Genomic DNA, 24,264 nt, shown 5'->3' on the forward strand with positions numbered 1-24,264 from the left:
TGGGCAATATGGACCAAAAGTGATATTCTGGTATTTTTAGTCCAAAGACCATTGAACAGTATATACCGGTATCTTAAAAAAGTTTTCTTTAAAACGTGCAATACTGTCATTTTGTTTATTACGTTAGGTTTATACCCCCACGCTTGTGTGTGGGATAAATGGAGCTTCTCACCGCAGTGAAAGCAGGTGGCAGTTGAAATTAAAATACTTGTTTGCACAGGCTATGGGTAGAGCCACTTTTAAACTGAGTTGTAGTTAAATATTTGACACATCGAGCAAGCAACAGAGAGGAACTATTGTTAGCTTCTGTGCTAAGTCCCTAACAGAAGTGAATTGTGTTTAAATAATGCTGTCCTCACTCACCAAATGCAGGCGCCGTCCAATGTATTGCATAACTCTGTTGTAGAGTAGTGGGCTCTGCGCCACCATATTTAAAAGACAAATAAATAAAGGTTTGATACGGACCATAGTGGAATTCAGAGAAGCCTCTGCAAACACGCAAGGGGCGAGGGTGAGCCAATGAGGATGCCCTGGCCTGTGCCTGTCGGACGCAAAGGTGATCAAAGGGCCTTGACAAAGGCAGATAAAAAAATACCGGTTGTCCCTAATGTGTCACTTTCTTAAATATACCGGTATTTACTATAGTACCAGTATATTGCCCAGCTCTAGAGTACTTGAGCATCTTTTTCCAGAAAAGTAGGTCTCATCACAATTAAAATTGACTTTGGTTCGAAGCCTGGTTCATCCATTCTTCCAAACTTCCGAGCTTCATTAATGTACTATGTTGTCTTTTCGGGACTCATATAGTTAGAAAAATGGACAAAACTTTTCGAAAGGTGAAAAAAACATAGAAAATGTACACGGGCTTAAGCGCTGAGTTGTTACTAATAATGTCCTGTAATGCGCAGCAAGTGACGTGTAGGGATTTGCCTCCTCAAAAACCGTGACCTGCTTGTTGCCTGCAGACGGGACACACAAGAGACATGGTTTGCACACAGAGGCACTACGGGCTCTATTTAAAAGTTTGTAAATCGAAAAGTTTGCAAATAGATGGGTTCGTGAATTGATGTAGCCCTGTTTTTGTATTCATTTCCCACATGCTTGCACTTAAAATGACTGTTTGCAACCTTAAAGTCCCCCTCCAATGCTGACAACTTATTTCCTAGTTCTGGACCTAAAAAATTATGTCTACACGTGAAATTCCCCGAATAATAGACACAGTAATGATTTTAGGCTTGTTTTCTAACAAATTTTATCACATTTTGGAACGCCCACTTTAGCTCCAAAATGTGGGCAGGTTATCATCATCTGATGTCACCTACAGAAGACTGGGGGCAATTTCATATTGTGTAGTATGGGTTTCTGGTAACATCTTCATCCGAATCACGTTATTTCTGCGCAGAATTAAAAGGAATGATTACAAATGTCTGCAAGATGCATTGTTGCAGGTTGTAGCAATACAACTAAAGAAGGGGTCAGGCTGCATACATTTACAAATGTTGGCAACATAAGGAAATAATAGATCTTTCCAGTCAAATGGACTCAAATTGGCAAGGACCAAGCAAGAGGACTGAAATTTGGCAAATCTGACCATTTTAATGATTTTAACTTCTTTGGGAAAAAAAAAAGTTTTGGTCGAAATAAATTTCAAAAGACTCAAACATAATGGGACCACTAAAAATCAGAAGCACCCTATAAGGGAGAAAGACTAATTCAGTAACCTGCAGAAAAACAGAGAAAAAAGAGCAGACCTGGTGCTCAAAAATGAGAGAATAAGCAGGTAGGCAACTAAGATTCTATTTTGCATCCTCTTCTACTGTTTTTTCCCCTCATGATCTTTGAAGAAAAGCTGAACGAGCATGAGGAAACACAAGCAATGGTCCCTGTGGAAGAGGCGATGGCGGTTCTTTAATATTTATTTTTTTGCTCGTAATGGTAACCATATCAGTTTAGAAGTTAACTAAAGCATGCAATAAATTAATGAAAATAATAGTTTAACATGCCTTTATCCACACTTAGTTATCTACCTACAAACCCTGTTTCCATATGAGTTGGGAAATTGTGTTAGATGTAAGTATAAACGGAATACAATGATTTGCAAGTCCTTTCAAACCCATATTCAGTTGATTGCACTACAAACACAAGATATTTGATGTTCAAACTCATAAACGTAATTTTTTTTTGCAAATAATAATTAAGTTAGCCATGAAATTCATGGCTGCAGCAGCACGTGCCAAAGTAGTTGGGAAAGGGCATGTTCACCACTGTGTTACATCACCTTTTATTTAAAAACACTCAATAGACGTTTGGGAACTGAGGAAACTAATTGTGGAAGCTTTGAAAGTGGAATTTTTTCCCATTCTTGTTTTATGTAGAGCTTCAGTCGTTCAACAGTCCAGGGTCTCCGCTGTCGTATTTTACGCTTCATAATGCACCACACATTATTGATGAGAGACAAGTCTGGACTGCAGGTGGGCTAGGAAAGTACCTGCACTCTTTTTTTATGAAGCCACGCTGTTGTAACATGTGCTGAATATGGCTTGGCAATGTCTTGCTGAAATAAGCAGGGGCGTCCATGAAAAAGATGGCTCTTAGATGGCAGCATATGTTGTTCCAAAACCTGTATGTACCTTTCAGCATTATTGGTGCCTTCACAGATGTTTAAGTTACCCATGCTTTGGGCACTAATGCACCCCCATACCATCACAGATGCTGGCTTTTGAACGTTGTGTCGATAACAGTCTGGATGGTTCGCTTCCCCTTTGGTCTGAATGAAACGATGTTGAATATTTCCAAAAACAATCTGAAATGTGGACTCGTCAGACCACAGAACACTTTTTCACTTTGCATCAGTCCATGTTAGATGATCTCGGGCCCAGAGAAGCCAGCGGCGTTTCTGGATGTTGTTGATAAATAGCTTTCGCTTTGCATGGTCAAGCTTTAACTTGCACTTAAAGATGTAGCGACCAACTGTATTTAGTGACAGTGGTTTTCTGAAGTGTTCCTGAGCCCATGTGGTGATATCCTCTAGAGATTGATGTCAGTTTTTGATACAGTGCCGCCTGAGGGATCGAAGGTCACGGTCATTCAATGTTGGTTTCTGGCCATGAGTGATTGAGTGATTTCTCCAGATTCTCTGAAACTCTTGATGATTTTATGGACGGTAGATGTTGAAATCCCTAAATTTCTTGCAATTGCACTTTGAGAAACGTTGTTCTTAAACTGTTTGACAATTTGCTCACGCAGTTGTGGACAAAGGGGTGTAAAAAAAGGATCCATCCTTTTTTGTGAAAGCCTGAGCATTTTTTGGGAAGCTGTTTTTATACCCAATCATGGCACCCACCTGTTCCTAATTAGCCTGCACAGCTGTGGGATGTTCCAAATAAGTATTTGATGAGCATTCCTCAACTTTACCAGTATTTATTGCCACCGTTCCCAACTTCTTTGTCACGTGTTGCTGGCATCAAATTCTAAAGTTAATGATTATGTGCAAAAAAAAATGTTAATCAGTTTGAACATCAAATATGTTGTCTTTGTAACATCCATCCATCCATCCATTTTCTACCGCTTATTCCCTTTCGGGGTCGCGGGGGGCGCTGGCGCCTATCTCAGCTACAATCGGGCGGAAGGCAGGGTACACCCTGGACAAGTCGCCACCTCATCATATTCAACTGAATATGGGTTGAAAAGGATTTGCAAATCATTGTATTCCGTTTATATTTACATCTAACACAATTTCACAACTCATATGGAAACAGGGTTTGTATTACTTAAAAACGAATTAATATTCTGGGAAATCACTGCCTGATTAATTTTCAGGAACAAAAACTACATAAAGGTAACTTGTTAGTGAAATTTCAGTCATCGGGACACAATGAGCCGACAAAAATGTTTTATTCCAAAACAATTTGTATAAGTGAGAAGAAAAACAAAAAACGCCAATGGTAACATAAGATAGGCATTGGTGTTCTTGTATTGAACAGTAACTGTGACCAAGTTGTAGTCCCTTTAATTTCATTGTTGATTTGAATAGCTTGTGCTCCACTTACTGTACATGATGTAAATTTATTCCACCTCACTGATACGACTCTCAGGAATCCCCGTGGAGGAGGACGAAGAGGAGCAGGACACCTCGATTAAAGGTCGTCTACTGGCCTTGCTGTATAAAATCAAGGGACCGCCTCAGAAAAGTGAGGAGGAACCCACAGAGAAGGAGCAGGTTGCCCCCAGTGAGTCACTCTTCATTTTTTTTGTTCCTTGACAAAAACACATGGGTAAGTGCTTTTCAAACAATGATGTGTGGAGTCTTTGAAGGAAGGATGCTGTTACTTTGACAGTTTCTGTATCAGTCATGCCTTTGTTGAGAGCAATTTCAATGTACTCCTTCGCATAAAAGAAGACTAATGGACATCCTTTGTTGGACACGCTGCTATAAATTTAAATGCCAGACTCTCACGTCCACGCTGAATGATTGAACCGTCAAAATTTGGAACAAAGGTGTCCTTCAGAATATCTCCAGGACCCATATTATCTTCTTTTTTGTATCTTTTTCAGCTCCTTAATGAACTGCTTGCGTTTATCAAGTTGCTCCTCTTGTACTGCCGCATAAATCAAAGCACAAAATGAATCACTGCAAATTCACATTAGTGGCAGCTGCGGCTGGACAATTAATCAAATTTTAAGTTCGATTTTGATTATGACTTCTCACGGTTCTGCAAATATAATAATTTAAAAAAAAGAAAAAAGATTAATAGGCCGTGCAACATGCATGCAAATTCTGGAGCTGGTTGTTGGTGAAACAGATGTGTAGCGAATGAGTGAAAAAAGAGCAGGAAGTTTGGGATCGCAGCGCTACTATGTCTCATGGATAATCACTGAACTTAACAAAAAAGTAAGTCAAATGATTTCGCTTTCACACAACCGCAGACGGAGTCACATAATCGTCCAATAAAACTTCATCCTCTTAAGTTTTGGGGACGGCGTGGCGCAGTGGTAGAGTGGCCGTGCTCAATCCAAGGGTACTTGGTTCAATCCCCACCTCGTCACATCCGTTGTGTCCTGAGCAAGACAATTCACCCTTGCTCCTGATGAGTGCTGTTTAGCGCCTTGCATGGCAGCTCCCTCCATCAGTGTGTGAATGTGTGTGTGTATGGGTGAATGTGGAAGTAGTGTCAAAGCGCTTTGAGTACCTTGAAGGTAGAAAAGCGCAATACCAGTACAACCCATTTATCATTTATTTATAAACGCAAAATAATACCAGGGAAATTGACATAAATGTGAGGGAAATGTTGTCATTGCAAGAAAAAACATTTGTTTTGGGAAAGTAAGTGTCCAGTAGCACTCATTTATCCCCGACACACTCAACTGCCCTATACCGAACTAAACAACTCAGTGGCCTAGTGGTTGGAGTGTCTGCCCTGAGATTGGTAGGTTGTGAGTTCAAACCCCGGCCGAGTCATACCAAAGACTGTAAAAATGGGACCCATTACCTCCCTGCTTGGCACTCAGCACCAAGGGTTGGAATTTGGGGTTAAATCACCAAAAATGATACCGAGGCGCGGCACTGCTGCTGCTCACTGCTCCCCTCACCTCCCAGGGGGTGATAAAGGGGATGGGTCAAATGCAGAGGAAACATTTCAACACACCTAGTGTATGTGTGACAATCATTGGTACTTAACTTTAACTTAAACAATCAATGTTGAGACAGCCACTTGAAAGATCGACTAAACTACGAAGCTAAAGCTAACAAGAATAGTTCATACACCCACAACACATCCTATGTGTTTGTGTTGTTGTGAACGACATCCTCGATGTAAGATCAATGTACAAACTTGAGAGGTGCTCCTTTTTTTTGTTCAACAGCCTCAAGTGAGTCTCCTCTTCACGTTTCAAGCTGAGAACAACAGCACAGCACACTTCCCCTTCACAATAATAGCGCTGTGGGCCATATTGCAGCGCTATTATTACTAAGAAAAAATAAGTTTAAAAAAAGTACCTTACACAAGCATAATGTACCTAAAGCACTTACTGATGCACTTACACAATTATTATGCTTTGACCTCAAATACTGGTCAAAATTGTCCAAAGATAAATTGCACCAATAAATGTGAGGATGTTTGCATTTAATGTACAAACATTTGATAAAATTTTGTTCTTCACAAAAAGCACACAATTTGTGGTGGGAAAATAAGTGTTAAAAAACTGAATTAAAAACAAATCTCGTAATGTTTTTTTGTATTGTTGTTATTTAAATGTATTGTTATAACAATTTTTATCATTTTACTTGTTGTGGTTTATTTGGTACTAATTGTTATCGATTTTTTTTTTTTAACTATTTAAAGTGGAGTTTTGGTGATGCAATAAATACTCAAAGTAATGAATAGTCCTGAAATTAGTCTTGATTACTATATCAATCAAAATAATAGTGACTATTATTTTTGCCATAATCATTCAGCGCTATAGTGGCAGCTATTTATATGATTGACTTATCTTTGTCTCCTGTGAACTGAATATCTTGAAATCGAAATGTGGGTCCTCCCCAAGAAAAAAGTAAGATAAGAGTCAATTCCTTGACCATGTGATAAATTACAAATTAAAATGTGCATTAACATATTTGGGGCTGCACAAAAAAATGATTGACATGCAAATCATGAATCTTATTTTGTTTCTGGTTATAAATCTAATTTGTAACTAAAAAAATAAATGTTTAACAATATTGTTTTTAGGCCATCTCTTTGCAAACAAATGAGCTTTTTAAACCTGTAACCTGTTTTGAAAACGTTTCAATATAATTATTACACCAAATAATACATTGCTAGAATCAGTTTCAATCGAGAATTGTGTTGAATCGAACCATCACCCCGTGAATCGGAATCGAATCGAATTTTCAGTTGGCCAAAGATTCACACCCCTTACTTAGCAAATAATGTTCTTCTTTACCTCCCCAGCTAACCTAAAGGAGCTCATCTCCCAAACCATTAGCAGCTGGGCCCAGGAGACGCACATCCAGGATCCCGAGCTGGTCAGAGTGATGTTTAGCCTGCTCAGGAGGCAGTACGACGGCATTGGGGAGCTGCTTCGGGCCATGAAGAAGTCTTACACCATCAGTGCTGCATCCGTGCAGGATGCCATAAACCTACTAGCCTCACTGGGTCAGATCAGGTCTTTGCTGTCCGTGCGCATGGGCAAGGAAGAGGAGAAGCTCATGAGTGATGGACTTGGGTAGGATTATGAGTTTTGAGACATGATGCACAATATTAAGCGTGTTCAGATGGTGGCCCATCAGTGACAAAATCAAATCGACTGAGAGTTCTGTTCATTTTTCCAGCAGATTCCTAAAAAACAGCAGCTAATTCTTAATATATTGAGACTCTTTGACTAGCGTTTCTGCAGAAGTACCATTAAAACAGCAGAGGAGTACTGTCAGACGATATTTGACTTGCATTAGGGGAACCTAAAAGGATTTTAATCCACATTTAAAACATTTTCTAGTTGTCTAGATCAGGGGTAGGGAATTTATGGCTCTAGAGCCAGATGTGGCTCTTTTGATAACTGCATCTGGCTCTCAGATAAATATTAGCTGACATTGCTTAACACGATAAGTAATGAATAATTCCACTTGTAATCACAGTGTTAAAAATAACGTTCAAATTACAAAACATTCTTATGCATTTCAATCCAACCATTCGTTTTCTATCGCACCTGTTCAAGATGTCGCATTAATGGTAAGAAGTATTATATTTATTATTAATTAACTTTAGAATAACATTGTTAATAAAAATAATAGGAGACTTATTTTACTCAAAAAATGTTGGTCTTACTTAAAAATGCACGCATTTAGTTGTATTCAGTGTTTAAAAAAATATTAAAATGCTCTCACGGAAAAAACATTTGAAATATCTGGCTTTCATGGCTCTCTCAGCCAAAAAGGTTCCCGACCCCTGGTCTAGATTAATATGTATTTGATATGCTTAGGTGTAAAATTTGCTCCAGAGTCACATCTTAAACCCCTTTCTGTGTATGCCTGCAGAACAGTTCATTTTGAGGGGCTGTTTTTTCAGATGTAAATTAACTTCTCATGGCCCCCCCCCCCCCCCCGCCCACCCCCCACACCCCCCACACGTACACTGTCAAAGTATATACTGTATCTTGAAGACAAACATTATCGCTATTTTATTTCAGACGCGGTCGAAAATGTTTTTGACACATAAATACGTCTTCTTTCACTCCGTCTCGTACCTTGCACCTTTTCTCATCATCGAAAGTAGGGAGTATGCTGTCTGTGCCTGCGTGTGTGCAAAGATACAGGGTGGATTATTTGTATTTGTTTGGCCGTGAACAGAACAGAGTTCCCAATATGAAGATAAGAATCTAAACACTACATTCCGACAAGACGGAAAATATTCCTCCAACAATTGCTAACATAAAACGGAGATGATACAAACTTTACACACATACTGTAAATTGGTCAGCATACCAAAACAGGAAAATTCTCAAATTTAGAAATAGTTTGGAACATTTTAATTGTGCAAATTATAAAATGACTATGCTTTACACAATCGAAGGACTTTGAAGCATCAAAATTGTATTAATATGCTTGCTGTACTAATCCAAAAATGTTTTAAGACAAAAATGCACGTCTGTACCAAGTTTAGATTTAAGGCCGAACTGATACTTTCTTCAGTCGGATTAATATCACCTTTTCCATCATCTTAGATATAATACTGAATGGAGCTATCTGCCTATCGTTATCCTTGCTACAGTATTTATCTTGTTGGTTTTGTCTTGTACAATGGGCACAAAAGTAACAGACAATATAGAATTAGGTGCTATACGGTGAGTTAAAAACCCAATAACGTTGTATGCAAATTTTAAATGCTCAGCAGATATCTCATCTGCACCACTGCCCTTATTATTACTTAGTTTCATTACAATACATTTTATTCCTTTGCCATAACGGTCACATCATCATGGCTGTCCACGTTGTCTACCACAAAAGAGTTGCTTTTACCATGTTTTGACGATGATGAGTTGGTTCTGATTTGACACTTTGGCTTTATTTAACAAGAGTATTCAATGATGTAACATTTTAAATCAGAAAAGGTCCATATCTTAGTATAAAATTTGATCCTAGGAACCATTTATTTGCACTGTCCTGCATGGTTTATATTGTGAAGTGACCTTCACAAATAATATGTTGTGTGTCTTTTAGGGACATTATGAACAATAAGGTTTTCTACCAGCATCCGAACCTCATGAGAGTGTTGGGCATGCACGAGACTGTAATGCAGGTCATGGTCAACGTCCTCGGTGGAGACAAGTCACAGGTTGGTTTACATTTAACTTACATAAATGTGCTAGTTTAGCCTCTTATTATAACTTGGTTTGTTGGGGCACGTATTCAGTATTAAAAAATGTAAATATTACATAAATGTTATATTTTATATTGCTACTATGGTCCCATTTTTGTCTACTTAGTACCTGTATTGTACTTTCCATCTTTACGCTTTCCATCTTTTAAAACTGAACTACTGTGTGTAACAATTTCCCTTGTGGATCAGTAAAGTTTATCTAAGTCTAAGTCTCAGTGTTTGTCTATACATGTCACTGGGGGGATACAACAATCAAGGTTGTATGTGCAGTTCAATTACTTGGGGGGGGGGAAAAAACGTTGAAACTGAAAAATAACATTTAGATGTGGAACTTTCAAAAATAAAAAGTTCAGGGTTAATATAATTGTGATTCACTGTGGTAATTATTTTGAATACATTCTTTTTCTTGATGGCAAGTGTCCCATTTGGGGCCAAATGTCTGAATCTAAAAAAAAAAATGTTTTGAATCTGACAAAGATCTGAAACTTTAAAAAAATAAAAAAAATTATGAAAACAGAAGCTCAAATATCAAAAATATGTGAACTTTAAAACTGAAAATAAAGTATTCAAAATAAGTACCAGAGTGAATTATGTTCAACCTGAACAAAATTGTGTGGACATTTTGAATACACAAATGTATTTTTCAAAATTCACATCAGCACTGGATTTTTTTCATTTTTAAAGTTTATTTTTTTCAAGTACAAACGTTTTGGCCCTAATTTTGTAACCCTCTCTAGTTGTCTTCACATTAAAACCAACGTTTTTACATTTGCTCTTTGTCTGCAGGAAATTGCCTTCCCTAAGATGGTTGCCAGCTGTTGTCGCTTTCTGTGCTATTTCTGTCGCATCAGTCGTCAGAACCAGAAAGCCATGTTTGACCACCTGAGCTACCTGCTGGAGAACAGCAGCGTTGGTCTAGGTGTGTATTGATGAACAGATCGATCTTAAAGAAAAGAACCAGTGAGTGAATTTCTAGATAAAGTGCTAAGGGTTAACTTGATAAGCCAGAAAGAGGACTCTGCTACTTCTTACTTGGTAGACCGGCAATATTTTCTCAGATTTTTATTTGCATAAAAATGTTTAAATATATGGTTTGCAGCCTCTGAAGCAATGCGGGGCTCCACTCCGCTGGATGTTGCCGCATCATCAGTGATGGACAACAACGGCCTCGCTCTGGCCCTGGAGGAGCCGGATTTGGAAAAGGTTGGTTTCCCCCGCTCTAAAACGAAACACCTGAACAGATTGGAAAAAATACAGTCACTGCCAACACAACAAATATATAGTAGAACCATGATTTGCAAACCCCTCTATTTCCAAACTTTTCGGATTTATGGACTTTCAGATCGCGTCAAATGTGCCTATGTGTACGAAAACTTTATTCATTACTTTTGTAATTAAGGAAGCCAGTTTCGTACCACAGCAAGTTTTTAATTGTGATCAGAAATTATTTTCCTGGAAAAAAAATGTCGAAGCGGAGTTATTTCACAGCAGAAGAGGGGACTACCTTTCCAAGATCGTACACACACACACACACACACACACACACACACACACACCCGCACACCCGCCACCTTCCTTCTCTCCCTCTGTCCGCTCCTTTCTCTCTTCTCATGAGCTGCTCCTTTCTAAGGTTGGACCTAATGTATTGTAAGTGGATTTTATTGTTGCAATATGGTTGTTAAAATTAAGGCTTTTTGGGATTCCTGGTTGTTTTTGAGGGCACCAAAGAAACGCGTGCGTGCGTGCGTGCGTGCGTGCGTGCGTGCGTGCGTGCGTGCGTGCGTGTGTGTGCGTGCGCGCGTGTTTGCAGAGCAGCAGATAAGGGACAGTTCTGCTTGTTGTTGTTGTTGTTTTAGCTTGTTGATAGATAGTTAATCAATCTCCTTATGTTTGTTTGATATACAGTCATGTATAACCCTATATATTGTTTTTAAAGTGCACAAACCTTAACTAAAACACTGAGTGGTATACAAGTGTCCTGTTGGAAAAAAAACAATAAATAAATAGAAAAATGTATACATTGTGGTTTATAAGGAAATCTCTGAAGGATGCCCCATATAACACATATGGAAATGGGAGGGCTTTTTTTGACTGTCCATTTCCGTGGGATGCAATATTCAAATTAATCTACAAAACTACTATCAATGTGAAAAACTGTTATTTTCAAATTAAAATTATTTATAACTTCTTACCCACGGGAAAAAATTTAAAACTATGGAATATGACAGTCAGATGATTGCTGATTTTGTTGTCAGGAGTCCAAATTCCATCCTGCATTTGTTTTTGTATTGTTGTATTGTGTCTTCAATTTGGGTGGAAGTTGAAAAAAATGTGTTTAAGGATTGGTTTGTTTATGAAGCTTGTTGTGGTTTCTGTTATTTTAGGAGAGTACATTGACAGTCATGATTTATTTAATTTAATTATAGTACTCGGTAAAAGACAAACAGGTCCTAGGTGAGTGATCAGACAAAGAGCAGCTCAAAGACTTCTATGGAATTACAACAAAATGAACTCAGATTTCCCTCGCCCGGACGCGGGTCACCGGGGCCCCGCTCTGGAGCCAGGCCGGGAGGTGGGGCACGATGGCGAGCGCCTGGTGGCCGGGCCTGTCCCCATGGGGCCCGGCCGGGCACAGCCCGAAGAGGCAACGTGGGTCATCCCTCCAATGGGCTCACCACTCATAGGAGGGGCCATAGAGGTCGGGTGCATTGTGAGCTGGGCGGCAGCCGAAGGCAGGGCACTTGGCGGTCCGATCCTCGGCTACAGAAGCTAGCTCTTGGGACGTGGAACGTCACCTCACTGGGGGGGAAGGAGCCTGAGCTAGTCCGCGAGGTAGAGAAGTTCCGGCTGGATATAGTCGGACTCACCTCGACGCACAGCAAGGGCTCTGGAACCAGTTCTCTCGAGAGGGACTGGACCCTCTTCCACTCTGGCGTTGCCGGCAGTGAGAGGCGACGGGCTGGGGTGGCAATTCTCATTGCCCCCTGGCTCAAAGCCTGCACGTTTGAGTTCAACCCAGTGGATGAGAGGGTAGCTTCCCTTCGCCTTCGGGTGGGGGGACGGGTCCGGACTGTTGTTTGTGCTTACGCACCAAACAGCAGTTCAGAATACCCACCCTTTTTGGGCACACTCGAGGGAGTACTGGAAAGTGCTCCCCCAGGTGATTCCCTTGTCCTACTGGGGGACTTCTACGCTCATTTTGGCAACGACAGTGAAACCTGGAGAGGCGTGATTGGGAAGAATGGTCGCCCGGATCTAAACCCGAGTGGTGTTTTGTTATTGGACTTTTGTGCTCGTCACGGATTGTCCATAACAAACACCATGTTCAAACATAAGGGTGTCCATATGTGCACTTGGCACCAGGACACCCTAGGCCGCAGTTCCATGATCGACTTTGTAGTTGTGTCATCGGATTTGCGGCCTTATGTTTTGGACACTCGGGTGAAGAGAGGGGTGGAGCTTTCTACCGATCACCACCTGGTGGTGAGTTGGCTGCGATGGTGGGGGAGGATGCCGGACAGACCTGGCAGGCCCAAACGCATTGTGAGGGTCTGCTGGGAACGTCTGGCAGAGTCTCCTGTCAGAGAGAGTTTCAATTCACACCTCCGGGAGAACTTTGAACATGTCACGAGGGAGGTGCGGGACATTGAGTCCGAGTGGACCATGTTCCGAACCTCTATTGTTGAGGTGGCTGATTGGAGCTGTGGCCGCAAGGTTGTTGGTGCCTGTCGTGGCGGTAATCCCAGAACCCGTTGGTGGACACCAGCAGTGAGGGATGCCGTCAAGCTGAAGAAGGAGTCCTATCGGGTTCTTTTGGCTCATAGGACTCCGGAAGCAGTGGACGGGTACCGACGGGCCAAGCGGTGTGCAACTTTAGCGGTCGCGGAGGCAAAAACTCAGACATGGGAAGAGTTCGGGGAAGCCATGGAAAACGACTTCCGGACGGCTTCGAAGCGATTCTGGACCACCATACGCCGCCTCAGGAAGGGGAAGCAGTGCACTATCAACACCGTGTATGGTGCGGATGGTGTTCTGCTGACTTCGACTGTGGATGTTGTGGATCGGTGGAGGGAATACTTCGAAGACCTCCTCAATCCCACCAACACGTCTTCCTTTGAGGAAGCGGTGCCTGGGGAAGCTGCAGTGGACTCTTCTATTTCTGGGGCTGAGGTCGCTGAGGTAGTTAAAAAGCTCCTCGGCGGCAAGGCCCCGGGGGTGGATGAGATCCGCCCGGAGTTCCTTAAGGCTCTGGATGCTGTGGGGCTGTCTTGGTTGACAAGACTCTGCAGCATCGCGTGGACATCGGGGGCGGTACCTCTGGATTGGCAGACCGGGGTGGTGGTCCCTCTCTTTAAGAAGGGGGACCGGAGGGTGTGTTCCAACTATCGTGGGATCACACTCCTCAGCCTTCCCGGTAAGGTTTATTCAGGTGTACTGGAGAGGAGGCTTCGCCGGATAGTCGAACCTCGGATTCAGGAGGAACAGTGTGGTTTTCGTCCTGGTCGTGGAACTGTGGACCAGCTCTATACTCTCGGCAGGGTTCTTGAGGGTGCATGGGAGTTTGCCCAACCAGTCTACATGTGCTTTGTGGACTTGGAGAAGGCATTCGACCGTGTCCCTCGGGGAGTTCTGTGGGGAGTGCTCAGAGAGTATGGGGTACCGGACTGTCTTATTGTGGCAGTCCGCTCCCTGTACGATCAGTGCCAGAGCTTGGTCCGCATTGCTGGCAGTAAGTCGGACACGTTTCCAGTGAGGGTTGGACTCCGCCAAGGCTGTCCTTTGTCACCGATTCTGTTCATGACTTTTATGGACAGAATTTCTAGGCGCAGCCAAGGCGTTGAGGGGATCCGGTTTGGTGGCCACGGGATTAGGTCTCTGCTTTTTGCAGATGATGTAGTCCTGATGGCTTCATCTGACCGGGATCTTCAGCTCTCACTGTATCGGTTCGCAGCCGAGTGTGAAGCGACCGGAATGAGAATCAGCACCTCCAAGTCCGAGTCCATGGTTCTCGCCCGGAAAAGGGTGGAGTGCCATCTCCGGGTTGGGGAGGAGACCCTGCCCCAAGTGGAGGAGTTCAAGTACCTAGGAGTCTTGTTCACGAGTGGGGGAAGAGTGGATCGTGAGATCGACAGGCGGATCGGTGCGGCGTCTTCAGTAATGCGGACGTTGTATCGGAAGGCAAAGCTCTCAATTTACCGGTCGATCTACGTTCCCATCCTCACCTATGGTCATGAGCTTTGGGTCATGACCGAAAGGATAAGATCACGGGTACAAGCGGCCGAAATGAGTTTCCTCCGCCGGGTGGCGGGGCTCTCCCTTAGAGATAGGGTGAGAAGCTCTGCCATCCGGGAGGAACTCAAAGTAAAGTCGCTGCTCCTTCACATCGAGAGGAGCCAGATGAGGTGGTTCGGGCATCTGGTCAGGATGGCACCCGAACGCCTCCCTAGGGAGGTGTTTAGGGCACGTCCAGCTGGCAGGAGGCCACGGGGAAGACCCAGGACACGTTGGGACGACTATGTCTCCCGGCTGGCCTGGGAACGCCTCGGGATCCCCCGGGAAGAGCTAGACGAAGTGGCTGGAGATAGGGAAGTCTGGGTTTCCCTGCTTAGGCTGCTGCCCCCGCGACCCGACCTCGGATAAGCGGAAGATGATGGATGGATGGATGGATGGATACTCGGTAAAAGGTTTATTTTTAAGGCCAAAAACAGATATCCACTTAAGATTACTTTCTTTAAAACATTTATTCAGTGTTTTAACTTTGGAAAGTTATATGGTTGAAACCGATAATGATGCCAATGCGATACTTTGCGGGCATCGTGTCGTGGTTTGCGTTCTCCCGTGGGTGCAGCGAAGATGGACACAGCCTAAGGTAGGAACAATAATTTATTATACAATAAAACAAACTAAAAACAAAGACACTTGCACAAAGGCACTACCAAAAACCATCAGAACTAGCGTGGGAGCTAGTAGGAACAGAAAGCGCTAGCGTGGAAGCTAGGGACATAAACAAATCAGGAATAGCGTGGAAGCTAACAAGTATACAAAAATAGATTACCACAATGCAGGACGAGCGACGTCAACTGTTGCGTGAGAGCAAACGAGTCCAAGAACGAATGTAAAACAAAGGCTTTCTTAAATAGAAGACATAATCAATAAATCAGGTGCGTGACTACAAACAAGAGACAGGTGACACAAAATGAGTAACCATGACAACGGAACAAAACCAGGAGGTGCCACCGGGAACTAAGGACGTCAAATAACACAACAGGGTGATAACAAAACAGAACAAAAACAGAACATGACATGGTCCAAGACGTGGACCATGACAGCCAAAAAACATAAAAAAAGATGGGAAGTCCTCAAATGCTTATTTTGAAAATGTAATTTTGTTTATAGATTATATGCAATCTGTTGTTGTGTTTCCTAATTTGAATGTACATAAATGAAAGTGTGTGTTGCTGAGCTCGACCTGGACGTAATCTGGACTGTCCATAAATGCTTATTTTGAAAATGTATGTTTGTTCATTGATTATATACAATCTGTTGTTGTGTTCCCTAATTTTGTGTATACATAATTGAAGGTTTGTGTTGCTGAGCCCGACTTGGACTTAATCTGGACTGGATCTGGTTTTTAATCAATCTAATTTCATTGACAACCTGGTCTGTTAAAGATAATGTCCTTTAGTTTTTAAAGAAAATAAATAAGTAAATAAAAAACTTTTTTTGAAACAAAAAAGAAATTAAACTGAAATAAAAACAGTTACATAGAAAATAGTAATTAATGAAAATGACTAAAATTAACTGTTAAAGGTTAGTACTATTTGTGGACCAGCACCACACACAATCATGTGTGCTTTACGGACTGTATCCCTTTTATACTGTATCGATATATGTTGTAGGAACCAGAATATTAATAACAGAAGGAAACAACCCTTTTGTGTGAATGAGTGGGAGGGAGGGGTTTTGGGTTGGTGTACTAATTGTAAGTGTATCTTGTGTTTTTATGTCGATTTAATAATAATAATAAATAAATAAAAAATTATATGAACTTTTTGTTCCATGCACCTTGTTCAAGAATCAATTAAGTTTGTAAATCGAGGCTCCACTGTATATTTATACAGTTCCTCATGAAACCTGGCAGTGAGGTATTTTATTATTAAATATACAATATTCATCATAATATTTAATAAGTTTGAAAACTTATAAAATTTCCCTTATGGCTGACTGTCTCTGACATGACAAATTATGCAACTTCCCAGTAATTTTAAATGGCAGAATAAAATGGGGTATAGAAGCAAGCTGATCAAGAAGATTGATTGTTTGTAAACAAATAGAGGCCTTGTACCACCCATGCTTAGCCACAGAAATATGAAGTATGACTTTGTACAACACGACGGCAGTGCTTATTCAGCAAATTATTTAAACCACAGAGTACAGTATTAAAGTGTGTTTGTGTGCGAAGGTGGTGACATACCTCGCAGGATGTGGTCTTCAGAGCTGTGCCATGCTGGTAGCTAAAGGTTACCCAGACCTGGGCTGGAACCCCATAGAAGGAGAGCGCTACCTGTCCTTCCTGAGGTTCGCAGTCTTCTGCAACGGTAAGCAGATGTTAATGTTTGGCTTTTATTTTCCCCAATGGAAGTAAACAGCAATAGTAGTCAACAGATAGAAGTGTGTCGCAGGCTATACAATATACAAACCCCGTTTCCATTTGAGTTGGGAAATTGTGTTATTTGTAAATATAAACGGAATACAAGGGTTTGCAAATCATGTTAAACCCATATTCAGTTGAATATGCTACAAAAACAACATATTTGATGTTGAAACTGATAAAAACTTTTTTTTTTTGCAAATAATCATTAACTTTAGAATTTGATGCCAGCAACACGTGACAAAGAAGTTGGGAAAGGTGGCAATAAATACTGATAAAGTGGAGGAATGCTCATCAAACACTTTTATGGAGCATCCCATAGGTGTGCAGGCTAATTGGGTGCAGTTGTGTGCCATGATTGGGTATAAAAGCAGCTTCCATGAAATGCTAAGTAATTCACAAACAAGGATGGGGTGAGGCTCACCACTTTGTAAGCAAATTGTCGAACAGTTTTAGAACAACATTTCTCAACGAGGTATTGCAAGGAATTTAGGGATTTTACCATCTACGGTCTGTAAAATCATCTAAATGTTCAGAGAATTTGGAGAAATCACTGCACGTAAGCGATGATATTACAGACTTTTGATCCCTCGGACGGTACCGCATTGAAAACCGACATCAGTGTGTAAAGGATATCACCACATGGCCTCAGAAACACTTCTTAAAACCACTGTCAGTAACTACAGTTGGTCGCTACATCTGTAAGTGCAAGTTAAAACTCTACTATGCAAAGCCAAACCCAATTATCAACAATATCCTGAAATGCCGCTGGCTTGGCTGGGCCTAAGCTCACCTAAGATGGAATGATGAAAAGTTGAAAGGTGTTCTGTGGTCTGACGAGTCCACATTTCAAATTATATTTGGAAACAGAGGACGTGTTGTCCTCCAGAACAAAGAGGAAAATAACCATTCAGATTGTTGTAGGTGCAAAGTTCAAAAGCCAGCATCTGTGATGGTATGGGGGTGTATTACTGCCCAAGGCATGTGCAACTCACCATTAACGCTGAAAGGTTCATACAGGTTTTGGAGCAACATATGTTGTCATCCAAGCAACGTTATCATGGATGCCCCTGCTTATTTCAGCAAGACAAGTGTTACAACAGCATGGCTTCGTAAAAAAAGAGTGCGGGTACTTTCCTGGCCCTTCTACAAGAATGTGAAAGAATTCCACTTTCAAAGCTACAACAATTAGTTTCCTCAGTTACCAACGTTTATTGAGTGTTGTTAAAAGAAAAGGTGATGTAACACAGTGGTGAATATGCCCTTTCCCAACTACTTTGGCACGTGTTGCAGCCATGAAATTCTAAGTTAATTATTATTTGCACAAAAAAATAAAGTTTATGAGTTTCAACATCAAATATCTTGTCTTTGTAGTGCATTCAACGGAATATGGGTTGAAAATGATTTGCAAATCACTGTATTCCGTTTATATTTACATCTAACACAATTTCCCAACTCATATGGAAACGGGGTTTATTCCTGGACAAAAAGTGCATTGTACATTTCTGGTGCTTGCACAATGACTACAATAATATGAATGTGTTTAGGGTTGTCCCACATTCTTGTTTGGCTGGAAGTCTTCTTAAAAGGTTAAAACAATCTGTTGTCAGACCACAAAGCCCTGCATTTGGAAACATTTACTGTGAAACCTTAAGTCGAGCACAAGCCTTTGAAAACATTCCGCAGTAAATGCCGTAAAGACTGTGTTTTAAGTGAAATAGTAATATTCTTAACTGTACTGTCAATTGTAAGAATATTTTTTTCACTGTTGATATCAATATTCTGAAACATTGTCATTCTAACTGCATCGTAGTGACCAGAACATAGATATCTGCTTTTGATGTCCGAATACAGAGCTATTCAACTAGCGGCCCCAGGGGCCAAATCTGGCCTGGGAATGACACCTTACCTCTATGCCTCCTGTCTCAGATCAAAATTTGGGAGACAATCTTTGGGACCACTTCCTGGTATTGACATTTTAACCTCGCTCGCAAACATAGAACATTGGGGTCCAAACTTGTTATTTACATAACTCGGGCGTTCCTCAAGGCACCACTTTAAGTCTTCTCTTTTTAAGCAGTTACAAAATGTATTTGTAATGTGATTTATTTAGCTAAAGGGTTTCTTTAGTGTGTTTACTTTAGATTCAATCAGTATTCATCTGTTGAACTTTTTAAGTTATACTAGTGCTGTTCCTCAAGGTTCTATTTTAGGTCCTCACTTATTCATCTTTTGTTCTTTTCAACTGGTTGCTTGCAAGTTTAGTTAAAAAAAAAAACTTGAGATTCTCATATTGTCAGAAGGTCACTAAATCCAGGGGAGCGCTCCTGTGACAAAATAAAAATACCTAAATCAAATGTCTACTGTGTTGTTCAGAATATACAAAAAAGTTGCGACCACTGTTTGTGCATTGCTCTTACATCAATGATGTCGTTCACAACAACACAAGCAGATGACATATGTTGTTGGTGTATGGATTGTTCTTGCGAGCTTTAGCTTTGTAGTGTAGTCACTGTGGCAAGTGACCGTCTCGACATTGTTTAATTAAGGACGGGGCAGTTGAGTGTGTCAGGGATAAATGAGCGCTCATTGACCCATTATTTCCTAAAATAAATGTTTCTTCTCAAAATTACAACATTTCATTCACATTTATGTAAATTTCCCTGATATTTTGGATTAAACAGCAGATTCCATTTTATTGGCCAATTATGTGACTCTGTCCACGGTTACGTAAACGTGGAACTCATATGCCTGACTGACTTTGTTGAGATTATTGATTATGCATTTTAGCACTGTGTCACATCAAAACATAGCAACCATGGACAGATCCCAAACCTCTCATAGACATTCGCTCCAGATCTGTTTCACCCTCACAAGCTCCGGAATTTGCACGAACGTTGCACGGCCTTTTTATTGTTTTTTTTTGTTTGTCAGTTATTTCATAATCGTGAGAAGCTATAATTGTACTCAAAATGACGTTGATTGTCCAGCCCCCCCACCATATTCTCATGCACATCCACCCAGGAATGGGACCATATAAATCCTTTCTCTATTGTACGGTGTACGCAAAAAAATTATAATCATAATGCTTAGGCAATTGTATAACAATATCATGAGAAAAATTCTAATATATGTATATTCATATATTATTCACTGTTACACTACTTTCCTGAGGGAACTCTCCTGAAGGAATCAATAAAGTACTATCTATCGGACCTCTGAAGGCAGCCATAACTGTGACGTGGCCCTCAATGAAAACTAGTTTGACACCTCGAAGGAAAACAGGGATTGTGTGCCTAGTGTGAGTTCATACCATTGTTGTCTTTGCATACCAGGTGAGAGTGTGGAGGAGAACGCCAATGTAGTGGTGAAGCTGCTCATCCGACGTCCAGAGTGCTTTGGTCCCGCCCTGAGGGGCGAGGGGGGCCAGGGTCTGCTGGCGGCCATGAAGGAGGCCATCAGGATCTCTGAGGATCCCGCTCTGGACCTGCCCAAAACCTCTCCCGCTATTACAACTGGGTTAGAAACAATTTCCTTTTTGCTTCATCACTTTTCTCCTGTAGCAATATTTTTAATGTTTGGATCATTATGCCAGTTTTTTTCTTTCTGCACAAACATTATACTTATTTGGATGATGCAAAAGCAGAAAATGCTGACATAATTGATGACGGCGGTCATGGGAGATGCAAACACATTAAAGCACAGGTGTCAAACTCAAGACCCAGGGGCCACATCTGGTCCGCCTGATCATTTTACTTGGCTTGGGAATAACATGCGTCAATAAATTACCTTGTCTTTTCTTCTTAAATATATTTGTTCTTTCCGTTTTGATGGACAAAAAATATGTACTGCATGAAAATTGCATATCTTTTAAACTTTAATACGATCCAATATTGCAGCAAATATAATATTTGTTTTGTTTAAACAAAATTAAATACCTAAATATATACTTGACTTATGATTTTAAAGAAAGTTATACATTAAATTTTACACTGTAAAAATTATAATAGATTTTACGGTAAAATTTACGGTGGTTTTTACAGCATGATACTGTAAAATGGAAAAAAGAACTCGACCACTGTTTTTTATGGTAGAATTCTGTCGATTGAGCTGTCGATTTTTGTTGCCATGAAATTTACAGTTGTTGTTTTTACGGTGTATCACTATAGAAGTGAAAACGACACCACATTTTTTTACGGTAAAAATGGCAGCTTAAAATCAACAATGGTACTGTTTTCCATTTACCGTTGGTTGTATGTACATTTTACAGAAAAATTCTGGCAAATAAGCTGGCAATTTTTTTTTTCTTCAAAAAAACACTGGCACTGTTTTATCATTTGCCATAATGTTGTAAAAAAAAAAATAAACACTGTATGTTACAGTAACATGTTGTTGAATGAGATGCCTTTTTTTTTTTTTACTGTAAAATTTACTGATTTTTTTGTGTATTTAAAAAGTATTTGTATAGTAATGAAATGCATAGGCAATTTCATATTGCTTTTACAATCGGCCCTTTGAGGGTAGCCATAACTGCAACTTGGCCCCTCACTGAAAATGAGTTTGACACCCCTTTCCAACCATTGAAGTCCCCACAATGACTTTATTTACTATTGATTGAGGGTTCACTGGGTTTATTGGAATCAGAATGGCAATGTTTTGCCCTTGCTAATAATTAATCCATTGTTTGTGTCAGTCCTCTCTCATCCTTCTTAAAGAGTGTATGAGCATGCAAATAGTTTTATCCCTTGAGTTTTGGATTCAGGATATGCTGCCGAGCTGCAGATTTTTTTTTACTGGGGATAATATTTTAAGGTTGCATTAATGCTAAAGCATAGGTGTCAAACTCTAAACCCGGGGTCAAGATCTGGTCCGCAGCATCATTTAATATATGGCCTTTGAAAGCCTGGAAGTAATATTAGTCAGTTGAGTACCTTATCTTTGCTTACCAGAAAATATATATGTACTGCATGAAACTGCATCATTTTGAAACGTCAATATTATCTCATATTGCAAGTAGTATTGTATAGTCATACTTTCTAAACATTTTTTGGGGAGGTAATATAAGAACAAATACTGTAAAGATCTGCTTGACCTGGGATCTTAAAGCTATCCATCAAATTTTGCACTGTAAAAATAACTGTAGAAAAAAAAGATTATCGAATGAATGCGGTTCCTATTTGGAACGATTCTTAACCGATTTGAAAAAATTGTTATCAATTTAAATGTTTTATCTTACTCTTTCCTGTGCAACCACTTACACAAATCAAATTGTTGTTGTTTATGCGCATATCTTGTTGCTTTATTTGTATTGACTTCATTAAATGTTTGGTTAGAATTTTGGGAAAAAAAAGAAAACTTGTCGGAACTGTTTATCTATTTTATGGAGGCATGTAGTTAGTCATAAATCTGTCACGTTTTTAAATAAGTATTTATTTTGAATTGAAAATTGATTCTGAATCGAATAGTTATCTCCAGGAATTCAATCAAATCAAATTGTGTGGTGCCCAAAGATTAACAGCCTTATGTGATGTAACAGTAGGTTTTACTATGAAATTTACAGTGATTTTACAGCAAATTAGTGTTAAAGTCTGACTGACATGTTTTTACCAGAAAAAACACACTTGCTGTTTTTATGGTTTATTACTGTAATTGGAAATAGGGTAGCACATTTTCATGACACTAAAAATAATTAAAAACAACAAAACAGCTGTGCCATTTTTCCATTTACTGCAGTGCTTCTAAATTATTTCTGACAATTAACGACTTGTCCAGAGTGTACGCCGCCTTCCGCCCGATTGTAGCTGAGATAGGCACCAGCGACCCCAAAGGGAATAAGCGGTAGTAAATGGATGGATGGATGGAATTGCCAGTTTTTCTTTACTCTAAAATCTATATATTATTTGTTTTAATATATTAATATTTTATATTTTATTCACCATTTTAAAAATATATAATCAAATTTATGTCTGTCTCAGGTGACCCCCTGAGGGAAGCCATAACTGAAATGTAATACCTGTGCTCTGGAGCTACACTCACCTCATTTGGTGCACAATTTTTATTGAGGTTGTAGAACTGCACTATTTAGCTAAATGGTAATGGCAGAATATCAGAAAGCACATCAATTCAAATTATATTGCCAGTTCGTATTTCCCTGATTACCAACTTGTGATGATTATGTCTGTGCACTTCAGGTCTAGTGATGAAGAGGAAGAAATCATCCACATGGGAAACGCCATCATGTCCTTCTACTCCGCTCTCATTGACCTACTGGGTCGCTGTGCTCCAGAGATGCATGTGAGGCCTTTTTGATGACAGTCCGAAAATACTCGCATTGTTTCCACACTTGAACGCTTTTCTGTCTCTGACAGCTCATCAATGCTGGTAAAGGTGAGGCGCTGCGCATACGAGCCATTCTACGCTCTCTGGTTCCCACCACCGACCTAGTTGGCGTCATCAGCATCCCGCTCAAAAAACCTGTCGTTGATAAAGGTGTGTCGTAGGGCTGGGATTCTTTGGGCACCCCACAATTCGATTTGATTCTTGGGGGTAATGCTTCGATGTAGAATCGTGTGTGTGTGTATATATATATATATATATATATATATGTATATATATGTATATGTGTATATATATATATGTATATGTGTATATGTGTATATATGTATATATATATGTATATATGTATATATATATGTATGTATATACATATATGTATGTATATGCATACATATATATACATATATATATATATATATGTGTATATATATGTATATATACATATATATGTATATATATATATGTATATATACATATATATATATACATACATATATGTATATGCATACATATATATATATATATATATATATATATATACACACATATATGTATATATATATATACATATATGTATATATATATACATATATGTATATATATATACACATATATATATACATATATGTATATATATATACATATATGTATATATATATACATATATGTATACATATATACATATATATATATATATATATATATATATATATATATATATACATATATATATATGTATATATGTGTATATATATATATATATATACATATATGTATGTTTGTATATATATATGTATGTATGTATATATATGTATGTATGTATAAATATTAGGGGTGTAACGGTACGTGTATTTGTATTTAACCATTTCGGTACGGGGGTTTTGGTTCGGTTTGGAGGTGTACCGA

At 39.8% G+C, this 24,264-nt stretch overlaps 1 protein-coding gene across 2 annotated transcripts in view; it reads left to right on the forward strand.

The window, feature by feature from the left end:
* Positions 1-24,264, forward strand: part of ryr3 (ryanodine receptor 3) — a 380,753-nt gene that overhangs the window by 238,689 nt on the left and 117,800 nt on the right. For both annotated transcript variants that reach the window (XM_061886489.1, XM_061886490.1), the window contains exons 40-48: positions 4,095-4,229; positions 6,948-7,221; positions 9,212-9,326; positions 10,158-10,290; positions 10,471-10,574; positions 16,834-16,969; positions 20,358-20,541; positions 23,214-23,316; positions 23,391-23,511. In XM_061886489.1, the coding sequence (XP_061742473.1) occupies positions 4,095-4,229; positions 6,948-7,221; positions 9,212-9,326; positions 10,158-10,290; positions 10,471-10,574; positions 16,834-16,969; positions 20,358-20,541; positions 23,214-23,316; positions 23,391-23,511 (1,305 nt within the window). The remainder of the gene's footprint in view (positions 1-4,094; positions 4,230-6,947; positions 7,222-9,211; positions 9,327-10,157; positions 10,291-10,470; positions 10,575-16,833; positions 16,970-20,357; positions 20,542-23,213; positions 23,317-23,390; positions 23,512-24,264) is intronic.

Source organism: Nerophis ophidion, linkage group LG24 (genome assembly GCF_033978795.1).
Source record: "Nerophis ophidion isolate RoL-2023_Sa linkage group LG24, RoL_Noph_v1.0, whole genome shotgun sequence".
Lineage (NCBI taxonomy): Eukaryota > Metazoa > Chordata > Actinopteri > Syngnathiformes > Syngnathidae > Nerophis > Nerophis ophidion.